General features: G+C 46.0%; 1 protein-coding gene and 1 long non-coding RNA gene across 2 annotated transcripts in view; one reads left to right on the plus strand and one right to left on the minus strand.

Annotated features, from left to right (window-relative positions):
- Positions 1-11,991, minus strand: part of LOC119504943 — a 39,002-nt gene extending 27,011 nt beyond the window's left edge. The window contains exons 1-2 of the long non-coding RNA XR_005210657.1: positions 11,856-11,991; positions 2,297-2,342 (exon numbers count right to left, since the gene is read on the minus strand). This is a non-coding gene — a long non-coding RNA (uncharacterized LOC119504943). The remainder of the gene's footprint in view (positions 1-2,296; positions 2,343-11,855) is intronic.
- Positions 11,992-12,194: 203 nt separating this feature from the next.
- DMRT2 (doublesex and mab-3 related transcription factor 2) lies at positions 12,195-18,827 on the plus strand. Its single transcript, XM_037797447.1, is given in 8 exon segments — positions 12,195-12,335; positions 12,459-12,590; positions 12,720-13,553; positions 13,555-13,950; positions 15,570-15,672; positions 17,455-17,705; positions 17,707-18,009; positions 18,012-18,827. Coding segments are annotated over 6 exon segments (1,779 nt in total). The 5' UTR covers positions 12,195-12,335; positions 12,459-12,590; positions 12,720-13,331; the 3' UTR covers positions 18,516-18,827.
- The last annotated feature ends 1,491 nt before the right edge of the window (positions 18,828-20,318 follow it).

Below are 20,318 nucleotides of genomic sequence, written 5' to 3' on the forward strand. Positions count from 1 at the left end.
AGGGCTGGTGGCACCCAACTGGTAGTCCTGGGAGGATGATGGTGTTGGAGGGTGGACTATAGAGTGATGTCTTAGGAAGATGTATCTGGTTGGTGGGTGCAAAGGAATGGAGTTTGGAGAGGCTTGGAGATCCAACAGTGAAAGCTACAGGATAGGCCAGGCTGAGGGCATGGGAGACTGAGCCACACACCAGAGAGCCACACACACGGGCCTTGAAAATAAACTCTCAGCCATGCAGAGGCTAGCTACAGAGTTTGGGAGTTATGCAGGCCCATGGTCACTTTTTATGTTTATATTTCATCTATATGATCATTTATTTCATAGCTCATTAGCAGCTTTAGCCAGATATAAAGTATGAAAACTAGTCTTTGAAAATCTTGCTCAACCTCCTGTTATAAATTGGTTTGCAGAGAGGTGGAGACTTGGGTCCAGGGTTTTTATCTTTTATAAACATTCATTACACCAGCCTGGGTGTTCAGCAAAATTAATTAAGTCACCTGCCTATTCCCAGTTTTGAGGGTGCTTGGAGGTGGAGATAAGACTTCAGTCCCTTAAACTGTGTCGGCTCACAGCCCTCACAAGTGTGTTTTGCTTAGAAACTGCTCCAATGGCAAGCCATACCAATGGTGTCAAATAAATGCTTTGCTGGTCTCTGAGGCCCTGTCAGGTCCATGGACTGACTACTACTTATGCCTGTCTCTTCACTTCTGTTTGAGACAGGGTCTGCTCCTTCTCTCCCAAAACCCAAATGATTGGGACACAGCAATTTGAGGTTCTGAATTACTTAGTTTGTTGCCTCAATTGTCTTCTGGGTGTTACTCTGCTAATGGCCTGTGTGATGGATGCGGATTTAATTTCTCAAACATGTTAGAATGGTTTAGTTACGACTCCTCAAAAAACAGCTGCCCCAAATGTCAACGTGACTGTACTGAAGCTTAGTACCGCTCACTTGGGTTGAGATTAGATACCTCTTGGTTAGATGAGACTCAAAACATCAGTGGAACTGGGACTAGGATCCCCCAGGATGGTTATCAAATAGCCTAGTAGCATAAAGCAAGCAAAGTTGCATGAAATATCCCCTGCCTGTCACTCCTGGATAACTCTAGTTCACATCATAAATCACGCTCCCAAATTCCTTTGTAAGAATATTGCAATTATTGAATAATTTAAAAATTGCCCATGTTGACTCTCTTCATTGAAAAGTTTTGCAAGTAATTAATAAGAAATAGAAATTAAATGGATGGCACCATTGAGATAAGTCTCCTTCAAAAAACCAGGTTGGTTCCACCCACCACAGACTTTGTATTTTTCATATTAACTTAATTAGTTTTATAGTTTTGGGGAAATAATTTTACAACAGAAGTAAAAGCTAACTGTACTTTTAAAGAGCCTTTAAATTCTATTGTTGATTTTTATCAAGTATGAGAAATTTGTTAATACAACTTTTATGTTTTAAAAGCACATAGACAAAAGCAAATGTGAAGTTACCTCGTTATCATGAAAATTTATAAAAAATTCTTGATCAAATTCCACAGTTAAGAATAGTCCCAGAAAATACTATTTATGGATAACATTAGGTGAATATTCAAAAATTTCCTGACACTTATTTTATATTTCTGTGTATGACACAGGATAATCAGAGTTTCTGTATTCTATTTCCCTATGGTGATTTCTTTTTTAAATAGAGGAATTATTAAAAAGCAATCAAAAGCTCTCCTGTAGCCATGATAACAAATTACAGTTATTTGTCTGAGTCTAACAAGTACCAATATCCTATAGTAAAGAATGAGTATTATAATTGTGGAACCTCAGAAAAATGGAAGAATTCTGCCATCCTAAGTATTTATAAAATGGTGTAGAATCTGTAATCTTTAATGATTTGTAAACCACTTTTGCTTTTACTAATATTTGGTAACTTCCAAAAGACTCAAGTGTCTTCTTATCACAGAGTAAATGGATGGAATCTTCTCATCTTGCAATTTTTAATTATCAATAATGCAAATCTAGGATTTAAAAACCAGTGCATATGTTCCCTCCCTCTAACTTGGTGATAGTTTTCTCAAAACTTTCTTTGAAAGAGAAAGCCACTGGTTGAGCTGAGTTTATGCATGAAACTTTCACCCTAGAAGAATAATATTTTCAGAAAGTTCTGTGGGAGAGAAAGCAGATGCTTTGAGTGGAAGTGTGTGTGTAACACTAAGTGGCGGGTGAAAGGTTGTAATTGACAGGCCCCGTCTGTGGTGCAAAGTCACCATTACAGTAACATTAAGCTACACTCAATTAGGAAGCCACTCACCTTGTTTCTTGACTTGCAAAACATTTGAAATCCAGGAACCATGATCCTATAGCCAGAAAGGAAAATTAAAACATGTGTTAAATGAGGAAGTTCACTGATTTTTAAAAAAATTCAACTTTATTAAGATATATTCACATGCCATACAATTGATTGTACACAGTAACATCATATAGTTGTGCATTTGTCACCACAATAAATTTTTGAACAATAAATTTCATTACTCCAAAAAAATAAAAAATAGGAATAGAAATAAGATCACTGACTTTTAAAATGTTTTATCTTCAGTCAGGAACAGACTATTAAAATGACTTTTTAAAAAATGTTTTAAAACACCAATCATCCACAGGGAAAAATAAAAATAAAAAAATAGGAAAAAGTTGTAATGAAAGTCTGCATCTGGTTGATATTTAAATAAAGCTGCCAGAGTACAAACAAATTTCAGGACAACAACTCTAGTAACATATTTTTAAAAGAGAGTGCAGGAAAAAAAATTTGGCTAAGCAAATATTAGGAACCCTCAATATTTATTATGTTATAGATTTGCCAAATGGCTTGCAGCATCTGGGACTACTATAGAGAATGCTATAACTGGAGACTTGATTATGTGCTTTCATATATTGGACTCTATACTGAGGCTAGATCTAGTTCTTTTGGAAAATGATAAGCCAAGTCTTCAGGCTTTGTAACTCTTAACTGGATGAAAGTTAAGTGTACAGATGTCTGCGTGCATTGTGCAAACTGGTAGGGGGAAAAAACAAAAGAAAGAAAGAGAGAAAGAGGAATGAATGAATGAATGAATGAATGAATAACAACAACACAACCTGTTCTTTGAAATCCTAGGAGGCTGTCTGCTATTATGAATGTGATATGGGTAAAGAGGTCTCAGGCTGAGCTCAGGGGGTGTTTTTATTCCTGGGCCAAGAGTAGAAGTCCGAGTCCTCCAAACTTCATAGTTCTAAAGCCAGGGATGAGGTGAACTCCCTGTTCTTGGAACTAATTCCAGGCTCTCTTACAGTATAGCAACTCTAAACCCCTGGAGAGAGTAATTGATTACTGTGCATTTTAGAGGAAGTTTCCTCCAAAAGCATGACACAACTCATGCTTTAGAAAAACAGGCAACATGCAGCTCTGTTTCTAGACTCTAGAATCCCGAGTTACAGTTCCCCTTCTGCCGCTTGTGTCTGGCATAGAGCCGGGTACTCAGTTAATGAGTATTTTGCCTGAATGTTTTATCCCAAGGTTGTTTGTTCTAGAAAGTGTCAGATCTGAGACCCAAGAAATTCCATCCAGTTGTTATAATTAAATCCTGTCAACTCAGTTAATGGGGCTGCAATTTGACTTGACAGAAAGGCAAATTCTGAAGGCAAATGTCCGAAGCATTCTCTGAGAGGGACAGGCAAAAAGAACACCCTTGACATTTGTTATATCTGGGTGTTCATTAAACCATTTGGCCTATTTTTGAATATTGTTAAAAATTTACATAATTAAAAGGAAAAGGAAAAGAAAATAGCCCAACTTATAGTTCCAGCTGGAAAGCAGCCTTAGGCTGAGGTGAGTGAGGCTCATCCAATCCTTTCTCTCACAATAACACAAAGTTTCTTTGGAAGAGAAATTAAAAGCATCTGGATCACCCTGTTTATTTAGAAAGGCTTTATTACCTTTCTGCATTCCTCCTCCTTTTAAAATTGAGAATGATGTTCCTTCCCAGTGCTTCCACAGGGATAAAGAAACCTATGTAAACATTTCAAAGCTTTGTTCCCCACTGGCCACAAGGAGATAAGAATTTTTTATTTGGCTGATGAAGGAACATTAGGATAGCTTCATATGAGACAAAGGACTTGTTTGAACAATCACTAATTAAACAGCACTTGTATTTCTTTCTGTGGCCTTTCACAGACACCGTCTTATTTGATCTTACCCAACTAACTTGCTACCTCATGTATGATGTTCTTGATTTTAAAGGGAACAAATAAGGGGGACCTCATTAATAGCATCTGCTCACGGTGTTTTATGATTTCCAAAGAATTCCATTTTTTTTTTCATTTTCATTTTGAATGTAGAAAAATGTTTAGATAGGCAAGGAAATATTTATTATGCCCCTTTTACAAATAAGCAAACCGAGGCTTAGAAAGGTTACTTGTTCAAAACTTCACAGGTAGGGAGGGGAGGCCCCAGAAATGATTCCAGGTCCTCCCTGCTTTCAGTGTCCAGGCTGGTCTGGACATCTTCCTGTGACGGTTGCATTGTACCCAACCCATCTGTCTTTGGGTCATATCCCACTACCTAATTTTAGTATTCCTCACTGGCTACCATGTGAAATCCCAAAAATCTCTTCCCCATCAAAAATGCCCTCATAGAAAGATTTGCAACATTTAAGCAGGACTGGAGGGAAGGAGGGGGACAAGGACTGAGGATTGAGGACAAGGATATGGTATAGGATGAGGACAGTTCCAAGAACTTGACCTCAGGGAGATCAAGTTTTCTTCTTCTGAAAGAGAAACCCTGGAGGCTTAGGAAGGCCTGGGCTTGGTTTCCTGGGGAAGCAGCTGGGACCTAGGTTCGGCTTAATCAGGGCCACTTTAGCTAACTCGAGGTGGGAGATGCTGGAATGGAATGGCTTCGAATTCCGACCTGGCCTCTATTGTCTCTAGCCCTGCGCCCTGGAGAGGTCTCTGAACCTGCTTCTCTATCTGTAACAGGAAGTGCCGTGAAGAGGCAATAAGACCAAGCTGGAAGGCTTCTGGTATAGAATCTGACAAACGGGGGGGTCCTTTGCCTTTCCTTCCCGGCAAAGTCATCCTCCTTCACGCTCAGCGGCATCTCGAAAGGAGGAGGTCTAAGGGGCTCTCCCCATTCTTCGCAGTAGACTTTTAATAGTTGGAAGGAGCAGGGACCAGAGACTCCCAGGGAAGCGAAGTCCCGCCACATCCTCCTCCCTCCTCCGTCGATGCCCTTCCAAACACCCATACCTACCACTGTTCGCCCCTGACCACCCACCCCGCCTTGGAAAGATGGCAGAGAGGGCGAGGGTTTAATGCAGCGGGACCCGGGGGGAGCAATTGAGCGCGCCTGTCCCACAGCGCCCCCGCGCGGGCTCTCCGGCAGGGCGGCGGCGCCCGCGAGCCGGAGAGGATGTGGGGTAAGCTGCGTCCTGGAGCTGCGTACGGCGCCGCGGGGTCCCTGGCGTTTGGCAGCGCAATCTGCTGGGGACCGCTAGACACTGGGGGAGGATCAAAGCATTCTTGCGAGGCCCGAAGCGCCCGGGGTTGCAGTTTCGTTAGCCTGGGCTCACCTCGCCAATAAATTTTCTGCGAGTGAAGAGGCCGGGGTGGAGGGCTAAGGGGGTCTTGGTGGTCGAAAGGAGGTAAAGGGAGTTTCTTGCAGCTGCGCTCCCATCGCGTAAATCAGTGTGAAGCGAGTGGCATGGCCCCCTTGCCCGCCCCAGCATCTCCTCTCCCTCGTATAGAACACCCGCCGGCCCTCTGGGGTCAGCATTTTCAAAGAGAAGATTTCCTCCAGGTCCTTAGGTCCTTAAAGTTTATGTAGCGCTTTGTTGTAAAGGGTGCGACTAGAGCTGACTTTCCTTTCTGGCTGCTTCCCTGTTGTCCCCATACAACAGGGTTTTTGGTGGAGAAAACTTCGTGCAAGCCTTCCCCATTTTCTCACCCCACCTAGAAGTATAAAATGTATACGGGAAGGGACTTTTAGAGATGATTTGATTCAACTTCAACCCTTTCATTTGGCAGAGTATTCATCTAAAGCCTGGAAGGATCATGGCGAGTGACCCAAGGTCAAAGGCTTAGGTTAGTTGGCAAAAACAGGAGTAGAGCAAACCCCTAGAGAGTCTGTCTACTTTCAAGTTCTTTTGAAATGTGTCTTGTGTTTTTGCCAATTGATTGCAAGACATGGGATCACTTGAGTCTCAGATATATTGATAGTCCCATGTCACCATCCTTTCAATAGTTGACAGACTATTTTTAATTTTACATTTTTTACTAGAACTTTGACTAGATAGGATCGACAGAATTATGGAGGAGCAGAAATATCAGCCAGATGTCAAAATCAACACAAAGTTTTGTCTTTTTATTGTTTCTATTTCTTTTTCCTTCCCTCCTCCTTTCCCTTCTCTTCCACCAGTCCCTTCTTCTCCCTCCTTCTTTTTTCTTTCTTGGACATTCTTCATGCCCTTGATCAGTTAACTGCTGTGCTACTTGAGCAACGAGTCCATCAAATAGGAGTTATACAACCTGTTACAGTTTTCAATATTGGAGAGAGAACTTAGAAATCACTGAATTTTACTCCTTCATTTTACAGTCAAGGAACCTGAGGCCCAGGAGGGTGAAAGGATTTGCCAGATGGCTCATACACATAGACAAAGTGCATACCTCACCAATACTTTGCTTCCCCTCCTATTTCTTGATTCCTCTCTATTTGGTAGTTGGACTATTGGGAAAATATGGCAAGTAATTTGAGTGTGGATAAAATCTGCCCCTTAAAAATGTTAAACTCCAATATGGAAGTGGGGCTGTAAAATTCTCAGGGTTAAGGTTTACTGTTTCAGTTAGTCACGAGGCCCCTAGAGGCTGCAAGAGACCCCAGAGCAGGAGCACTGTGCATGTGCCTGTTTGTGTTTGTGTGTGTGTTGTGTGTCTCCTGATGTGGCAAAAAAAAAAGTCACTATCCTCTGATGGCTGCCTTCCATAACACGGCCATCATCCTGGTGGAACACAGCCCCCAGTACAACCCTGGACTCTACCTCCCCTGACTAATCATTTGGAAAGGATACTGGGAAGCACAGAGGTCTGTGGTGGTCTCATCTCCTCGCTGCTACATGACCCCCAGGTGAATTGAGCCAAATCTCTCAGCATGGAGGATGGAAGCTGCCTGAAGGTGGGGCAGCGGGCAAATGGGTCCTTCAGATATGCTAGCAAGAAAAGATTTCTTCACAGTCCACGCATCCGACGCGTATCCTGCCTCAAAGGGCACATTTTTAACGTATGAAGGTATAGAGCAGGAGGGGAAATCACTATTTAGCTGTGTGTTCCCTGGCAAGTCTCATTAACTTCTCTGACTGAGCCTCAGTTTCCCCCGGCATTTGTAAAACGAGGGGCGAGGACTAAGCGCTTCCCTTTCGGTCTTAAAACATCTGTGTTTTAAACCCTGCTTTCCACGGAGGGGGAATAAGAGCCCAGATCTTGTCCTTTTGTTCAGCCTTTTGGACACGCAAAGCAGGGGAAAAGGGAGAATTCTAACAGTCTTGCAGAGAATAGTTATCTTCAGCAAGCTGCTCCCCCATCCTCATTACTTGTGACAGGTCGTATATTTGATTACGCAAACCAAATTGGGAAATCATATCTGCGCGGTCCCATCTGGGATTATTTATTTCGCCGGGTCCACAGCCGTTCGAAGTCGTTGAGACAGTACAAAGTTAAGAGGAGCTTTACACAAGAGGAGGTGGATTCGAGGTCATCTCTGGAGGAACCAAGCCTTAACTTGCCATAGCGAAGCACTTCTACTTAGATGCCTAGACGTTTCTCCAAATCACCTACTACCCCAGGCGCTAGGTTGGTTTAGTTAGGCGACATTGGGTGGCAGTGGAGCGGGAGGGATCCTACGGGTCCCCATCCTTATCCAGAGGCCTTAACGGCGGGGTCGGGAGGAAATCGGGCTTTGAATTTTCGCAAGCCGTAGGCCAGATCTTTGAGTTAAAATGAAAACAACAAGAACAATAACTCCTAAGTAGTGAGATGCAAGGTGTAAGTGGGTGACCATGCCAGGGGGGTTACACACGTCATCTTATTTAAGGCTAGCTCCATTTTGCAGTTGAGTAAAGGGAGGCGTAGAGGGACGCTATAGACACTCCCCAATATTCCATAACCAAGGAGAGGCAGATCCAGGATTCTAACTTGCGTGTCTGGTTCTGAAACCCCGGCGCGTGGCCTCTAAACTGGAATGGACTCGCGGACCCCGGGCCCACTGCGGGCTTAACTCTTGGTGGGGATGGCGGAGGGGCTTTGTGAGTGAGGTGGAGGGTGGCGGGGGCGGGCTGGAGAAACAAAAGGACCCAGAGCCACACCCGAGCCGGCGTGGCCACGCGGGAGGTGGGGAGCGCGTGCGGCTTGGCGCCGAGGGCAGACAAGCTGGAATTTGCAGCAAGGAATTGGATGGGTGAGCTAGAGCCAATTTGAAATCTGCTCCCCACCTTTTCTCCCCCCCCCCATCTCTATCTCTCTCGGTTTGGAGGAAAAAAGCCACCCTTATCAGGAAAAAAAGAACTCTAGTCGCCCTCCCTGCCTTTTTGTTCAGGTTCCCTTGTTTGACTAGTTAGAGGAGGGGCCTCGCACCCGGTCAGTCTGAGCTGCTCAGGGACTGAAAAGCGTGCCGGGTGAGAAGAGATTTTGGGGAAAAGTGGAAGGCGATGGAGCGGGCTCCCGCCGCTGCCAGCTTGGAAATAAGCAAACCCCTCTGGCTCAGAAGAGCGGAGGAAAGCTACAAAAACAACGCGGGGTCCCGCGGCCGCCCCAGAGAGCCTGGCGGGCAGAGTCAACACTGGCGGCGCTGCTTTGTAATTTACAGGAGGGACGCCGAATTGCGCTTTGTAATTTGGTATCAGTTTACAAGCCAAAAGGACTTTTGTTTTCTCACCTAACAGGTGAGTCAAGGCCTGACCCCTTTTAAGGGCGGGACTTCGAGAAGGGAGCTGGACAGTCAAGCTTGTGAGGCTCCGGACGGCCAGGCCCTCCCAGGGCCTTAAACGAACGTTTGTTGAACTCCTATCCTGTGAAGATGCTCTGTCCTCGTTATTACTAAGTCTTGAAAACGACCCGAGCTAAGGAAGACCCTCTTTCCATTTTGCAGATGAGGCAACTGAGGTGCAGAAAAATAATTTACCAAGGCCACACAGCCTGTGGCACAACCAGCTTTGAGCCCGGGTCCTCTGACTCGTATTTCTTCTGAATATTTAGTTCACTATCCAGTCTGTGCAGCCATAGATTCCTTTTACAATCTGATTAAAACTGAATTATTCTCGTCACACACAAAAAAAATGCAAGTAATTTTGCATTCAATATCGTAGCTTCTGGGACTTCCTGAAGATAGTTCAGGATAAAGAACCTCTGCTCTCCTCCACCCACCACTACCTCCCACCCAACTTCATCTCTCAGCAATTGGTGGGATCGTGATGTTCAGAGCCGGCCGAGGGATAGGATGTGTATTCAGCGGGACCACGGTTACAGCTACGTGTCCACACGTGCGGCACAAAGGGTGCAGGGTGGGTGAGGCAGGCGGGGGTGAGGGGGAGACGTGGAGATGGGCGGGGAAGCCTGGAGCAGGCAGTGGGGCTTTCTGCAGGTTTTTGCTGGGGCTGGGGGTAGGGTGGGGAGAGATATGGGAGGAAACGGTTCTGGGCGGACCCACCTGGAGCCGGCGAGCCAGGCCATTTCAGGAAGCACTAGGGCGCCGTCGCCTCGGGAACTTCGGGGCCGACCCGGCGCACGCATGTTGGGCTCTCCCTGATAGGTCAGAGGGCCTCGTCCTCTACCTACGCTCCGAGCCGCCTCCACCATCCTGGAGTCCCTCAGTCCCATCTCCTCTCCTGGCTTCAGCCCACGTGGTTTACTGTGCGCAAAACCCACTTTCAAAATTCGAACCTATTCAAGGTCTGCTCAGCTCGCCCTTTATTTTCAGTTTAGGAAACAGCCACACACTCCTTTCCCCTCCTATTCCCTCCCGGTCCCCCTTTTCTGCAATCTAGTTATCCAGAATTAGCAAACCTATTTTCTTGATTGTTAATATTTAAAATAACTGGTGAAGGACTGACTTCATCTCTTTACCCCCACTCCCTGCTATAAAAGCACACGGCCGTGGTGGGGGTGTGCAGTTTGCAGGCCCTGTCGCAAGGCAGAAGCTCTGAAATGCTTGTTTACTAAGACAAAAATGTAGCGAGCAGAAGACGCTGAAAAAAGCCAGAACGATCTGGTAAAACGTGCCAGGTCCTGTTATAGGAGGGCTGCACAGAACGCTAGGGACTAAAATCAGAGAGTGCGGGGAGTAAAATAAAAATTAAAATTAAAAAAAAAAAAGCGAACGCATGGTGAATCTTTCTGACTGGAAACAGGATCGGTGAAGTTTCTGAGGCGTCAGAGCAGAGGCTGACCTGAGACCAAGGTGTCGTCAGTCCATTGCTCCTTCCAGGGCTCCTCTCCGAGCCTGTTTCGTCACTGGAAAATCGGGGACAACACCGCGCAGGGCTGAGGTCAAGAATTCAAACACTCTAACGTAGGTCAACAAATGCACTTCGATGACTGTAAAAAATATGCAAAATGTAAAACTCACTGGTGTTATTAGGCGGTGCCACGGGAGAGGTAAGAACACTCTGCCTAACCTTTTGTCCTGTGTCTGAGCGCGCACCGCTCCGGGTCTCGCTGCATATTCAGGAGCAGCGTTCTCGGGTCTGCTCCCAAATCCCCCTCCAAGACACCCAGAGCTACTGAGCAACGGACGCGAATATGTAGGACTCTTTCCTTTACTTCCTTCATCGAGCATCGCATGCGGTTCTAGAGAGGAGCACCAACCCAAATGGAAGTCCCAGTGCCTGGTCACCAGAGAAGAACTTGCCATATATCGCCAAAAGCTTGAGGATACCTGCGCGTCGGGCCGATCGCTGTAGTTTCACAGTAGTTCCTGAACAGCCCCTTTTCATCCCCAGCATATCCGAGCTTGGTTAACTTCTAACTTTCTGACAGGCTCGGAGAAACGTAACAATGGAGCCAGTTCAGCAATTTCCTTCCTTCAACAAATACTTATTGCGGGCCTACTATGTGCGCAGTACAATGAAACCCAGTTTCCTAATCCGTCTCTTAAACCGAGCCTATCCGAGAGACATTGATTAAAGATATAATTTAAAAAGCGTCGATGTGATTTTAAATTTAGTTTAAGAAATAGAATGCAGCGTTGAATGAGAGAACTAATTCTATCAATGTGGTGTAAATTTAATTTTATCATTAAATATATGAGAGATTTTTGAGGGAGATGAAAGTCTTTTTTTCCTTATAAATACATTGAAGCACACGAAAAAGCTGTCATGTATTTTTAAAAGAGCTTACGTTTAAAAACATGCTTAGAGTAAATGTATTGTACCTAAATCTCTTACGGGCATGTATTTCCGTTCTCCCCCAAATTAAGTATAATTGTAAATGACAAAGCAGAAACATGTAGGATAAAGAAGAATCCTAAGTGACTTGGCGACCTGCCTCACGGGCGTGGTGAAGGTTAATGAGGAACCATTTTGCTCTTCAGGATGAGGGAATCCTAGCCACGAAAACATCTGCAGGTTCTTTGCCCTCTAACCAGATGCCCTAGTGCAAGATAATGATTGATTTACTCTTTGCGGGAGAAAGTAGGACGCCGCAGTGCGCCGCTTTAGAGAGGACCCGTTTCCGCTCCCCAGTTTGGGTTAATGACTGAGCTGAAGAGAATGACGCTGATAACGTGGTGATGCTGATAACGTGGAGACCAACGCTAGCTAGCATTTCTGATCGCCTGACAACATGTCTATTACCTTCTCTGGTTGACAAGGCGAGTCGTAAGAATGTGTCTCTGCTAGTTTCCAAGTTCGCGAGATAAATGGTGACTTCTCCCTCGCAGGCGCCGTCACATTTCGGGTTTAAAGCCGGGACTCTCCACCCGGCTGCTCCGAAGGCCGCGCTGGAGGACTCAGGCAAAGCGCAGCAGTGAGGAGCGCGGCGGCTGCGAGGAGTGGGGGGGAGCGCGGCCGGCGGGTCTTAGCCAATCAGCATGCACACCGCCTGATAAACGGCCAATCAGCGGGCGCGGAGCTCGGGGACGCAAACGGTTAATACTAGGAAGGGGAGCGGAGGCTGGTGACTGCAGCAAGGGGAGCTGCGCGGGACGGAGGCTGCGTGCCTGGCCGCCAGCCCTCCTGCTCCGGAATCCTGCTGAGTGAGCCAGGCTGGGGCTGGGCGGCCCTACCGTTCCGGCCCAACTTGGGTGTGAGGAAGCCGAAAGCGGCCTCTGCGAGGTGAAGTTCCTGGGCTGCAGAGGACAGATCGGAACTTTGCGGGGTCCGGGATGTGCGGGCGAGGCGGCTAGGACTTGACTCATTTTCTCATCCCGCTCCCCCCCCCCATCCCCCCACCCCCAGAAATCCAGTGGGCTCCGGGCTTCCAGCAACCCCGTGGCGACCCCGATTTCTGTTTGCAAGCACAGCCTGAGAGCGAGATCCTAAGGTTGGATATCTTTTGTTCCTGCTGCTAGCCCGGGCTTTAGACTCTTGGTAAGTTCGGTGATGCCTATTGGGGTATCAGGGAGGGCAAAAGTCATGGATCATCTTTCCTTATCGCCTCTTTCTCTCTTTCTTTTTATTTCTTTCCTTTTTTTTTTAAATGGATGCCTTGCCTTAAAGATGAATATCAAGGCCGTTGTAAATAGACCACCCCGGGCTCATCCCCGCGCGGCCCAAACACTAAGTCCAGGACGGGCATCTGCAACTCCGTGCCCAGGGTCCCTATGGGGCTCTACTGACAACAGAACAACTTTGGTTTCTGACCGGATGTTTTGGCGGGGAGATGAGAGGCCCTCCCCAAACTTGTGGTAGTGTGGGAAGATGAGAGGCATTTGGGAAGGATAAGGTGGTACCTCGCTGGGTCTGAAGGCTCCTTATCAAAAGGAAAACAATTTTCCCGTTGATATTTTCATATTCGTCATAGCGATAGTGGTTGGGTATAGAGCAGTGTCGTAGGTCGGCCTAGCTGGACAGAAGACGCGTGTGTGTGAGATCCGTGAGTTTCCCAGAGACTTGTCCAGAAAGCCTGTGTAAAGTGAGAGCGGGCGGCAGTTAAAAATCAGGTGCTTACAGAGACCTTATAATTAATAGAAGACCCTGTTGGGTGGGCGGATCCCGGCGGGACTTTAAAGATACAAGAAAACACGTGTGGCCTGGATGTGACATGTAGAGAATCCAGCTCCTCAAGGGCCGGAGGCGGGCAGACCAAGAGCTCTGGGCTGAGGCTCGGGGATGGTCCCTGATAGCGGCCGGTGGGTCTTTGGGTATCGTTATGTCCCCCTAGATTGCGGGCCGCGGTGCACAGGCCCGAGCGGGCGCCACGCCATGGCCGACCAACAGGCGGGACCGACTGCCGGGGACTGGGAGATCGACGTGGAGAGCCTGGAGCTGGAGGACGACGGCTGCGGGGAGCGGCGGCCAATGCCGCCTGGGCCCAGCCCTCCGCAGGCCGACGGGGGGAGGCGAGGAGGAGGAGGACGACGACGACGACGAAGAAGATGCGGAGGAGGAGGGCGACGGCGAAGAGGCAGGCGCCTCCCCGGGGGCGCGGAGCGAGCCCGAGCACCACGGGGAGCTGCGGCCGAGGCAGACCCCGGCGCCGCAGCCCGCACCGGCAGCTGCCGGGTTTCCAGAGCGCGGCGCCAGCACCGGAGGCAGCGCGGAGCCGCGCAAGCTGAGCCGCACGCCCAAGTGCGCGCGCTGCCGCAACCACGGCGTGGTGTCTTGCCTCAAGGGCCACAAGCGCTTTTGCCGCTGGCGCGACTGTCAGTGCGCCAACTGTCTGCTGGTGGTGGAGCGGCAGCGCGTGATGGCCGCCCAGGTGGCGCTCCGGAGGCAGCAGGCCACCGAGGTGCGTACCCACTGGGCCCGGAGGCGCGCCTCGGCTGGGCATCCGGAGCCCTAATGGGATCGGGGAGCCGGAGGGGACGTGACTGCTTCCTGCACACGGGGCCAGGGCTTCAAGGTGCTTGGCTTTTATTTGGAAGGGTGGTGAGGATGCTTCTTTAACCACTCTGGCTCCAAGATCGGGAGGGCAGGAAGCTGTGGGCATCGCTGGGGAACTTGGAAGATAAGATGTATTTAAAAAGAACTCGGAGAGGTCTTGAAAGTGGTTAGGCCTGCTCGAGACATTATAGGAAAGTCATTTTATTTACTTATTTATTTATATTTTGAAATTTATTTTAGTGGTGGTGGGGATGGTCGTTGATCCAGTGCCCAGTGCCCAGCACTTTGTGCTACTAGTGCTGATCTGGAAAAGGACACCACAGCACGCAGCGCACTATATGCTTCCGCTGTAGCCCGGCTATTTGAGATAGGCAGAACTTGATGCCCGTTTTAAAGATGAGACCAAAAGTGGCAGGTGCCCTAGCCCAAGGCCATGCAGAAAGAAGCCAGTCATCACTGTCTGCAAATTATCTAATTGCCGGTGAAGGAGTCTCTGCCGCTTGCCACCGTGGGACTTAGCTATGAGGAGAGGCCTATTTTCTTTAAGGGAGTGGCTCTTCTGAACCCCAGATTTTATATTTCCATGTTTTCCTGCACAGGGAGGCTTCATGGGGCCTCCTCTCAGACTCTGGGCCTGGAGGATATTTTTGATTTTACCTTTTTGTGGGGAGGGGTTGGAGGGGGAACACTGCACAAATCAAAGGCAATTATCCCAAAGGAAAGCCTTCCGAGGACGCCGGGGAGCGTCCTGGATGCAAGGCGGCTGTGGTCCGGGGCTAGGCCTCTTACCGCGCCCACCCTTGCGTTTCCACGCGCTCCCCGCGGCCGGCTGGGCTGGACTCTGGCGAGGAAGGGCCGGGAATCCCTCCCATCTGGCGGCAGCGGTGTGTCCCCTTTTCCTGAGGCCCCGGCAACCCGGATAGTTTGTTCGCCCTCATCCCTAATTGCCTAGTGAATAACTCAAGAGTTTGCAGCGTTCAAGAGCCAGACCCCAGAGAATCTAAGAGACAGGAACCCTCTCATTTCCCTCCCTCCTCCTCCCCAACACACCCTTCCCATTCATCCCACCAGTGGGAGAAACTAGCCCTGCTTCACGTCCTAAGGCAGCCCCCCGGGCACCTTCATCCAGACGGGTGACTCCAAGGCCGTGGCTGTCGGCTGCAGCGTTCTCTCGGGGCGGGGACTCCTACCACCTCCCGGACGGTGGATTTCACCGCCCACCCTCTGTCCCCTCATTTTTGGCCCCATATCTTCTGCCGGGTGAGTGATTCTAGCAAAGAGGCCCAGAGAAGGTCCAGGACCCTGTTCACCATTTGGCGGCTTCGGTCAGAGCCTCTGGCCGGTGGCCCTCGGGTTACGGGGCTCTGATATGAATTTATTTTGGAATCCTTTTCACACGGGATAGGGAAATAAATGCATTTAAACCGGGAAGAGTTTCTAGACGACTTGCTAAGGTCCCGTCCTTTGCTTTGCTTTCCCACATTTTCTTTCGGGGTATTACCAATTGTTTTTTTGCATTTACAGGACAAGAAGGGGCTTTCCGGCAAACAGAATAATTTCGAGCGCAAAGCCGTGTACCAGAGACAGGTTAGGGCACCCAGTTTGCTGGCCAAAAGCATTTTAGAAGGTAAAGCAACGCAAAATGATCCTTTTGCTTTTAACTCGCGTTCTGAGTGCCTCTCATCACTCAGTCACATTTATTAACATTTATTGATCTATGAACGATCCATCTAAGGCGAAGGTACTAAGTACTTCCCACGACTTCGGAGAATGAACCTCACATAACTCTGAAGGCTTTTGTGGCCATCAGTTTAAGAATTCTGATGTCTGCTTAATAGTTAATGAGATAACATGGAGTATATATGAAATTTGCCCCAGTATGAGGGACATACAAAATAAACGGCCAAATGATCAGAGCAGATGTCCTGGGAGGAAGGCAAGAAAATTTTTTTTCCTTTGTTGTACCAAGACCGCGGAGCTAAATGGAGTAAGTCAAGTGAGGATGTCTCTATGTGGGCATGGAATTTATTTATTGACTGGCTAAATAATATACGTATGGCCTTTCACCATTTAAGTAAATAGAAAGTTTATGTTCGCTGTAATTGCCATCACTTCATGAAAAAAAATAGATACAATTTTTTAAAAGTAAATGTTTTTCTTTTTCTTGTGTGGCTTATGAATTGGGTTGGTCCCAGTTTATTCATGTCTCACCCTGGGCTGTGTACTTGTGACCTTAGTATGGTTTCTCATGCATTAAAAATGAATTTGGTTACACACTGGGTAAACAGATATATAACCATAGGGACCACATAGATAAATTGAAATAGTGCCAAAGCAACTTGAGAAGTAGGAGGACTAAATGGAATAGTAAATTCAAGTAAATAACCTCCTGGCAAAAAGGAACCATAGAAATGGAAACATTAATTTTCAAATTTTATTTTATTTGCAAATGAGTATGATGGATTTGTCACTATGTAAACACAAATATCACAATGGATCCTTCAAACAAATTTGATATTGGTAAGTGCTTGGGGATGAAGAAATACTCATAATATTTTAAGCTGCCAGGAATTCTATTTATATTACACCAATCTTTGTTTTTTTCTTTATCCCTATTCATAAAATGTGTGATGACTTAATCTGTGTTCTAATGATTGTTTGTTCAACCATTTTGGTATCTGGCCAACATAATTAAAGCTTGGGAAAATAATTTTAGACCAGTTATTTTCAGTATAGCCGGGTGTTCGCCCCTCCCCCATTTTTTGTTTGTACGGATAGTTGGGGTGGGGGTGGGACCCTGGTTAAATGTTTACTGCAGAGTGCATTTGACTAGTTCACAGATCTTTAAAAATTTCTGTGCTTCTCTATTGCCTGAAGTCTTTCTTTCTTGTTCTTCTTACTAATCTGCTTTAACTTTCTTTCTTTCTCTTTTTTCCTAGTTCTCCTTGGATTATTCTACCACTGTAACAATGTGTACATATTGAGCCATCTTTAGAAAATAAAAGTGACATCAGCTCTAGGTATAGATTTTTTTTTAATAATGGGAAAAAATGACATGGATAGTAGTTAAGCATTGAATGAAGCAAGATGAGCAGACTTGTCTCTTAATGTACAGGAGCTTGGGAAGAATGTTAAAATTTCAATCAATAAAGTATGCTTCTCAAATCAACCCAAAACAATAAGAACAAAAAACAGCAAAAAAATTACAATATGGATACCCTGCCCCCAAGGGAACTATTTCAAATTGAATTTATAGCTATACTTTTTCTTTCTGTATGGAAAAATGCTAGTGATATACAACTGTAAGTAATCATTCTGCTGATTTGTAGTCTTTCTGTTCCTTTATGGATTTCCAGATATTCCTTCCCTAGTGTTAATCTCTTTTGTGTGCAATGTTCACTCAATTTAGGCTACCGCCCCATTCCAGCAGAGACTTACCTGGGAGGGACCTCGCCTCTACCTCCCCCAGTAAGTGACAGGATGAGGAAAAGACGGGCCTTTGCTGATAAAGAGTTGGAAAACATTATGTTGGAGAGAGAATTTAAAGAGAGGGAGATGTTGGAAGCTTCCCAAGCTGCTGCCGTGTTCCTGCCCAACCGCATGGTGCATGGACCTGAATACAACTCCTACAAAAGGGCTTACAGCCCAGCCCCAGTGGAAACCGCCCAGCAAGGACTTCTGCAATTTTTTTGCCCGCGTGCCTTGATCTAACATGCAGTATTCAGGGTCTGGGAATATGGAACTAATTTCTTCCAATGTCAGTGTGGCCACAACTTACAGACAGTATCCTTTGTCCTCGAGATTTTTAGTTTGGCCCAAGTGTGGCGCCATCAGTGATACCCTCCTCTACCAGCAGTGCCTGCTCAATGCCACCACCTCAGTTCAAGCCCTGAAACCTGGAGCTGGCTGGGATGTGAAGGGAGCACGAATCCAGGATGGACTCAGTGCAGACCATGATGTGATGCAGCCCCAAAATGGGAGGGCTCCCTGTTGCTGCCCCACACTTCTGAGGTCCAGGCCTTGAGAAATGACCTTCAAGGTCACCAGGCAGTCCCCGAGCGGTCCGCATTCTCCCCACCCCGACGTGATTTCTCTCCGATGGTTGACACGGATTCCCTGGCACCTCAAGGGCACGTCTTAACCAAGATCAGCAAAGAAAGCACCAGGCACCCTCTGCCACTTAAACATAATCCATTCCATTCATTATTCCAGCAAACACTTAGTGACAAATCAGGTTCTGAGCTGAAAACATCATTTGTCAAAGAGGCCTTTGAAGAGGCCCCTAAGAAACACAGGGAATGTTTAGTCAAGGAGAACCAGAAGTACACATTTACAATAGATAGATGCGCAAAAGACCTTTTTGTAGCCAAACATGTTGGAACAAAACTCTCAGTGAATGAACCGCTGTCGTTTTCTGTGGAGTCTATTCTTAAGAGGCCTTCATCTGCCATCACTCATGTCTCTCAGTGAAAGACTGCTAAATGAGAAGCTGGATTTTCTGCAGCCTGGGAGGGTTCTTGCCATTCCTAATTCTTTTTTTTTTTTTTTTTTTTTAAAGTTAAGATGTTTGTATAAAGAAATTTCTAATGTAAATGATGGTGATTGAAAAAATTCTATATATTCCTATCCATGTAGTTTTCCCCATCATGCCTATATATTTAAGCTTAAGGATGGAATTGTTTATGTGCAAAGTGAAGTTCCATGCTTTATACAGCATTTCATAAAGCTTCTAAAAGACCCAGTATTTGCTGAAGTAAATAGTTGTCTTTGTCTTGATGAAAAGGCTAGTGTCCATGAAACGTGTTCTTTATTTTTCTGACTCTGTGTAATTTTATGTGCTCTGAATAGTCACTGGGGAGCAAAAGGGAAACCTTATGATACCTTAGTTTTGCATTTGGGGGTGTGTGAGTTCAGCTCTTTGGGACTGTTTGGGAGCAAAAATAGCTTAAGAGAACACAGGACTGATTTGAATATTTATAGTATCTTTTCTTCATGGGTTTAGGCAAAGATGAATTAATTTGAAGGGAAATCAAGTCTAATATCTTATTTATATGATGACATGGGTTTTTGGAATGGATCTCTTTTAACCCTTGCCTATGGATGTATATAGAGAACCTCAAGCTCCCCTGCTGAATGGAACGCTCTTTGATTTTAGGTTGACCAGGATTACAGAACCAGTTTCCTTGTAAGGTGCAGTCAGTTCAAACAATGATGGTACATAAAATCCACTCTCATTCTCAGCCCTTGTATTAGCTCACGCTTTTCTAAGGATTGGTAACAGCAAGCATTTAGAGGCGGCTCCAGTCACATGTCTCAAATGGTCTCCGAAGTATCAGTGATACTTTTGAGACTTTATGCATCCCACATTTTCACCTGTGTCAAAGGTTTTCAGTGTACCTCTCTTGTAGATAAAAACATCTATTATTCAATTTGCTTCTGCTGACAGTTGCTGAAGCCTACAGATGTTTATCACAGCATGAGGGTGTCTTCTTGATTCTTATGCTTTTCCTCCCTTGTTTTTTAGTTCATTGTCACCCTCTGCTTTGCTCAACAAATGTTAACTGTTGTTCTGTGTGACTGATAAAATGTGAGTAAGACATCTGTGAGAGTACTAAATCCATCCCTTAAATCCTTACTGTGGATGCCAAGTCAAATTTTAAGATGTGATAGCTCAGTACAGAAAATCAAGAACCAGGTATCTCACTTTTAATTCTCTCAAGAAGTAAGACTTTTCTCCCAACTCGGCTTTCACTTGGATAACAGGAACAGTAGGTGGGTGTGTGGAATGGGTAATGTGCCAAGTGATTCAGCAGTTTAAAGAGTTACTTTCTTGCTCTTGCAAACATTTACAATTATTTAAAAATGATTTTGCTACTGATGAGCTCATTAAACCTACAGGGATTCTCTGAATGTTGCTTAAAATTAGCAGCAATTTCAAAAGCAAAAAACCCAACCTTAGATTGACCTTCAGTTTGTACTTGTAAAATGATACTAGCTTTTGTTGAGTCAAATTTACTCATTTTTACTCTTGGAAAAGCCAAAGACAATGGAAGTTTGCCAGAGGAAAAGAAAATTAAAGCAGGCAGAGACCCCAATAACTGTTGAAGATTAAGTGGGAAAATGTTTTATAGCCAAATGTGCCCTGTTGTCAGCGAGAGAGAATCTAACTCCAGTTTCTCCTTCCCATCATCTCTGTCTTATTCATACAGTTATTAATTTTTGTCTTCCTTTCAGAAATTTATTTTTTTATCATGTTAAATATAGACAGCATTA

Source organism: Choloepus didactylus, chromosome 10, assembly GCF_015220235.1.
Source record: "Choloepus didactylus isolate mChoDid1 chromosome 10, mChoDid1.pri, whole genome shotgun sequence".
In the NCBI taxonomy this organism is placed as follows: Eukaryota; Metazoa; Chordata; class Mammalia; order Pilosa; family Megalonychidae; genus Choloepus; species Choloepus didactylus.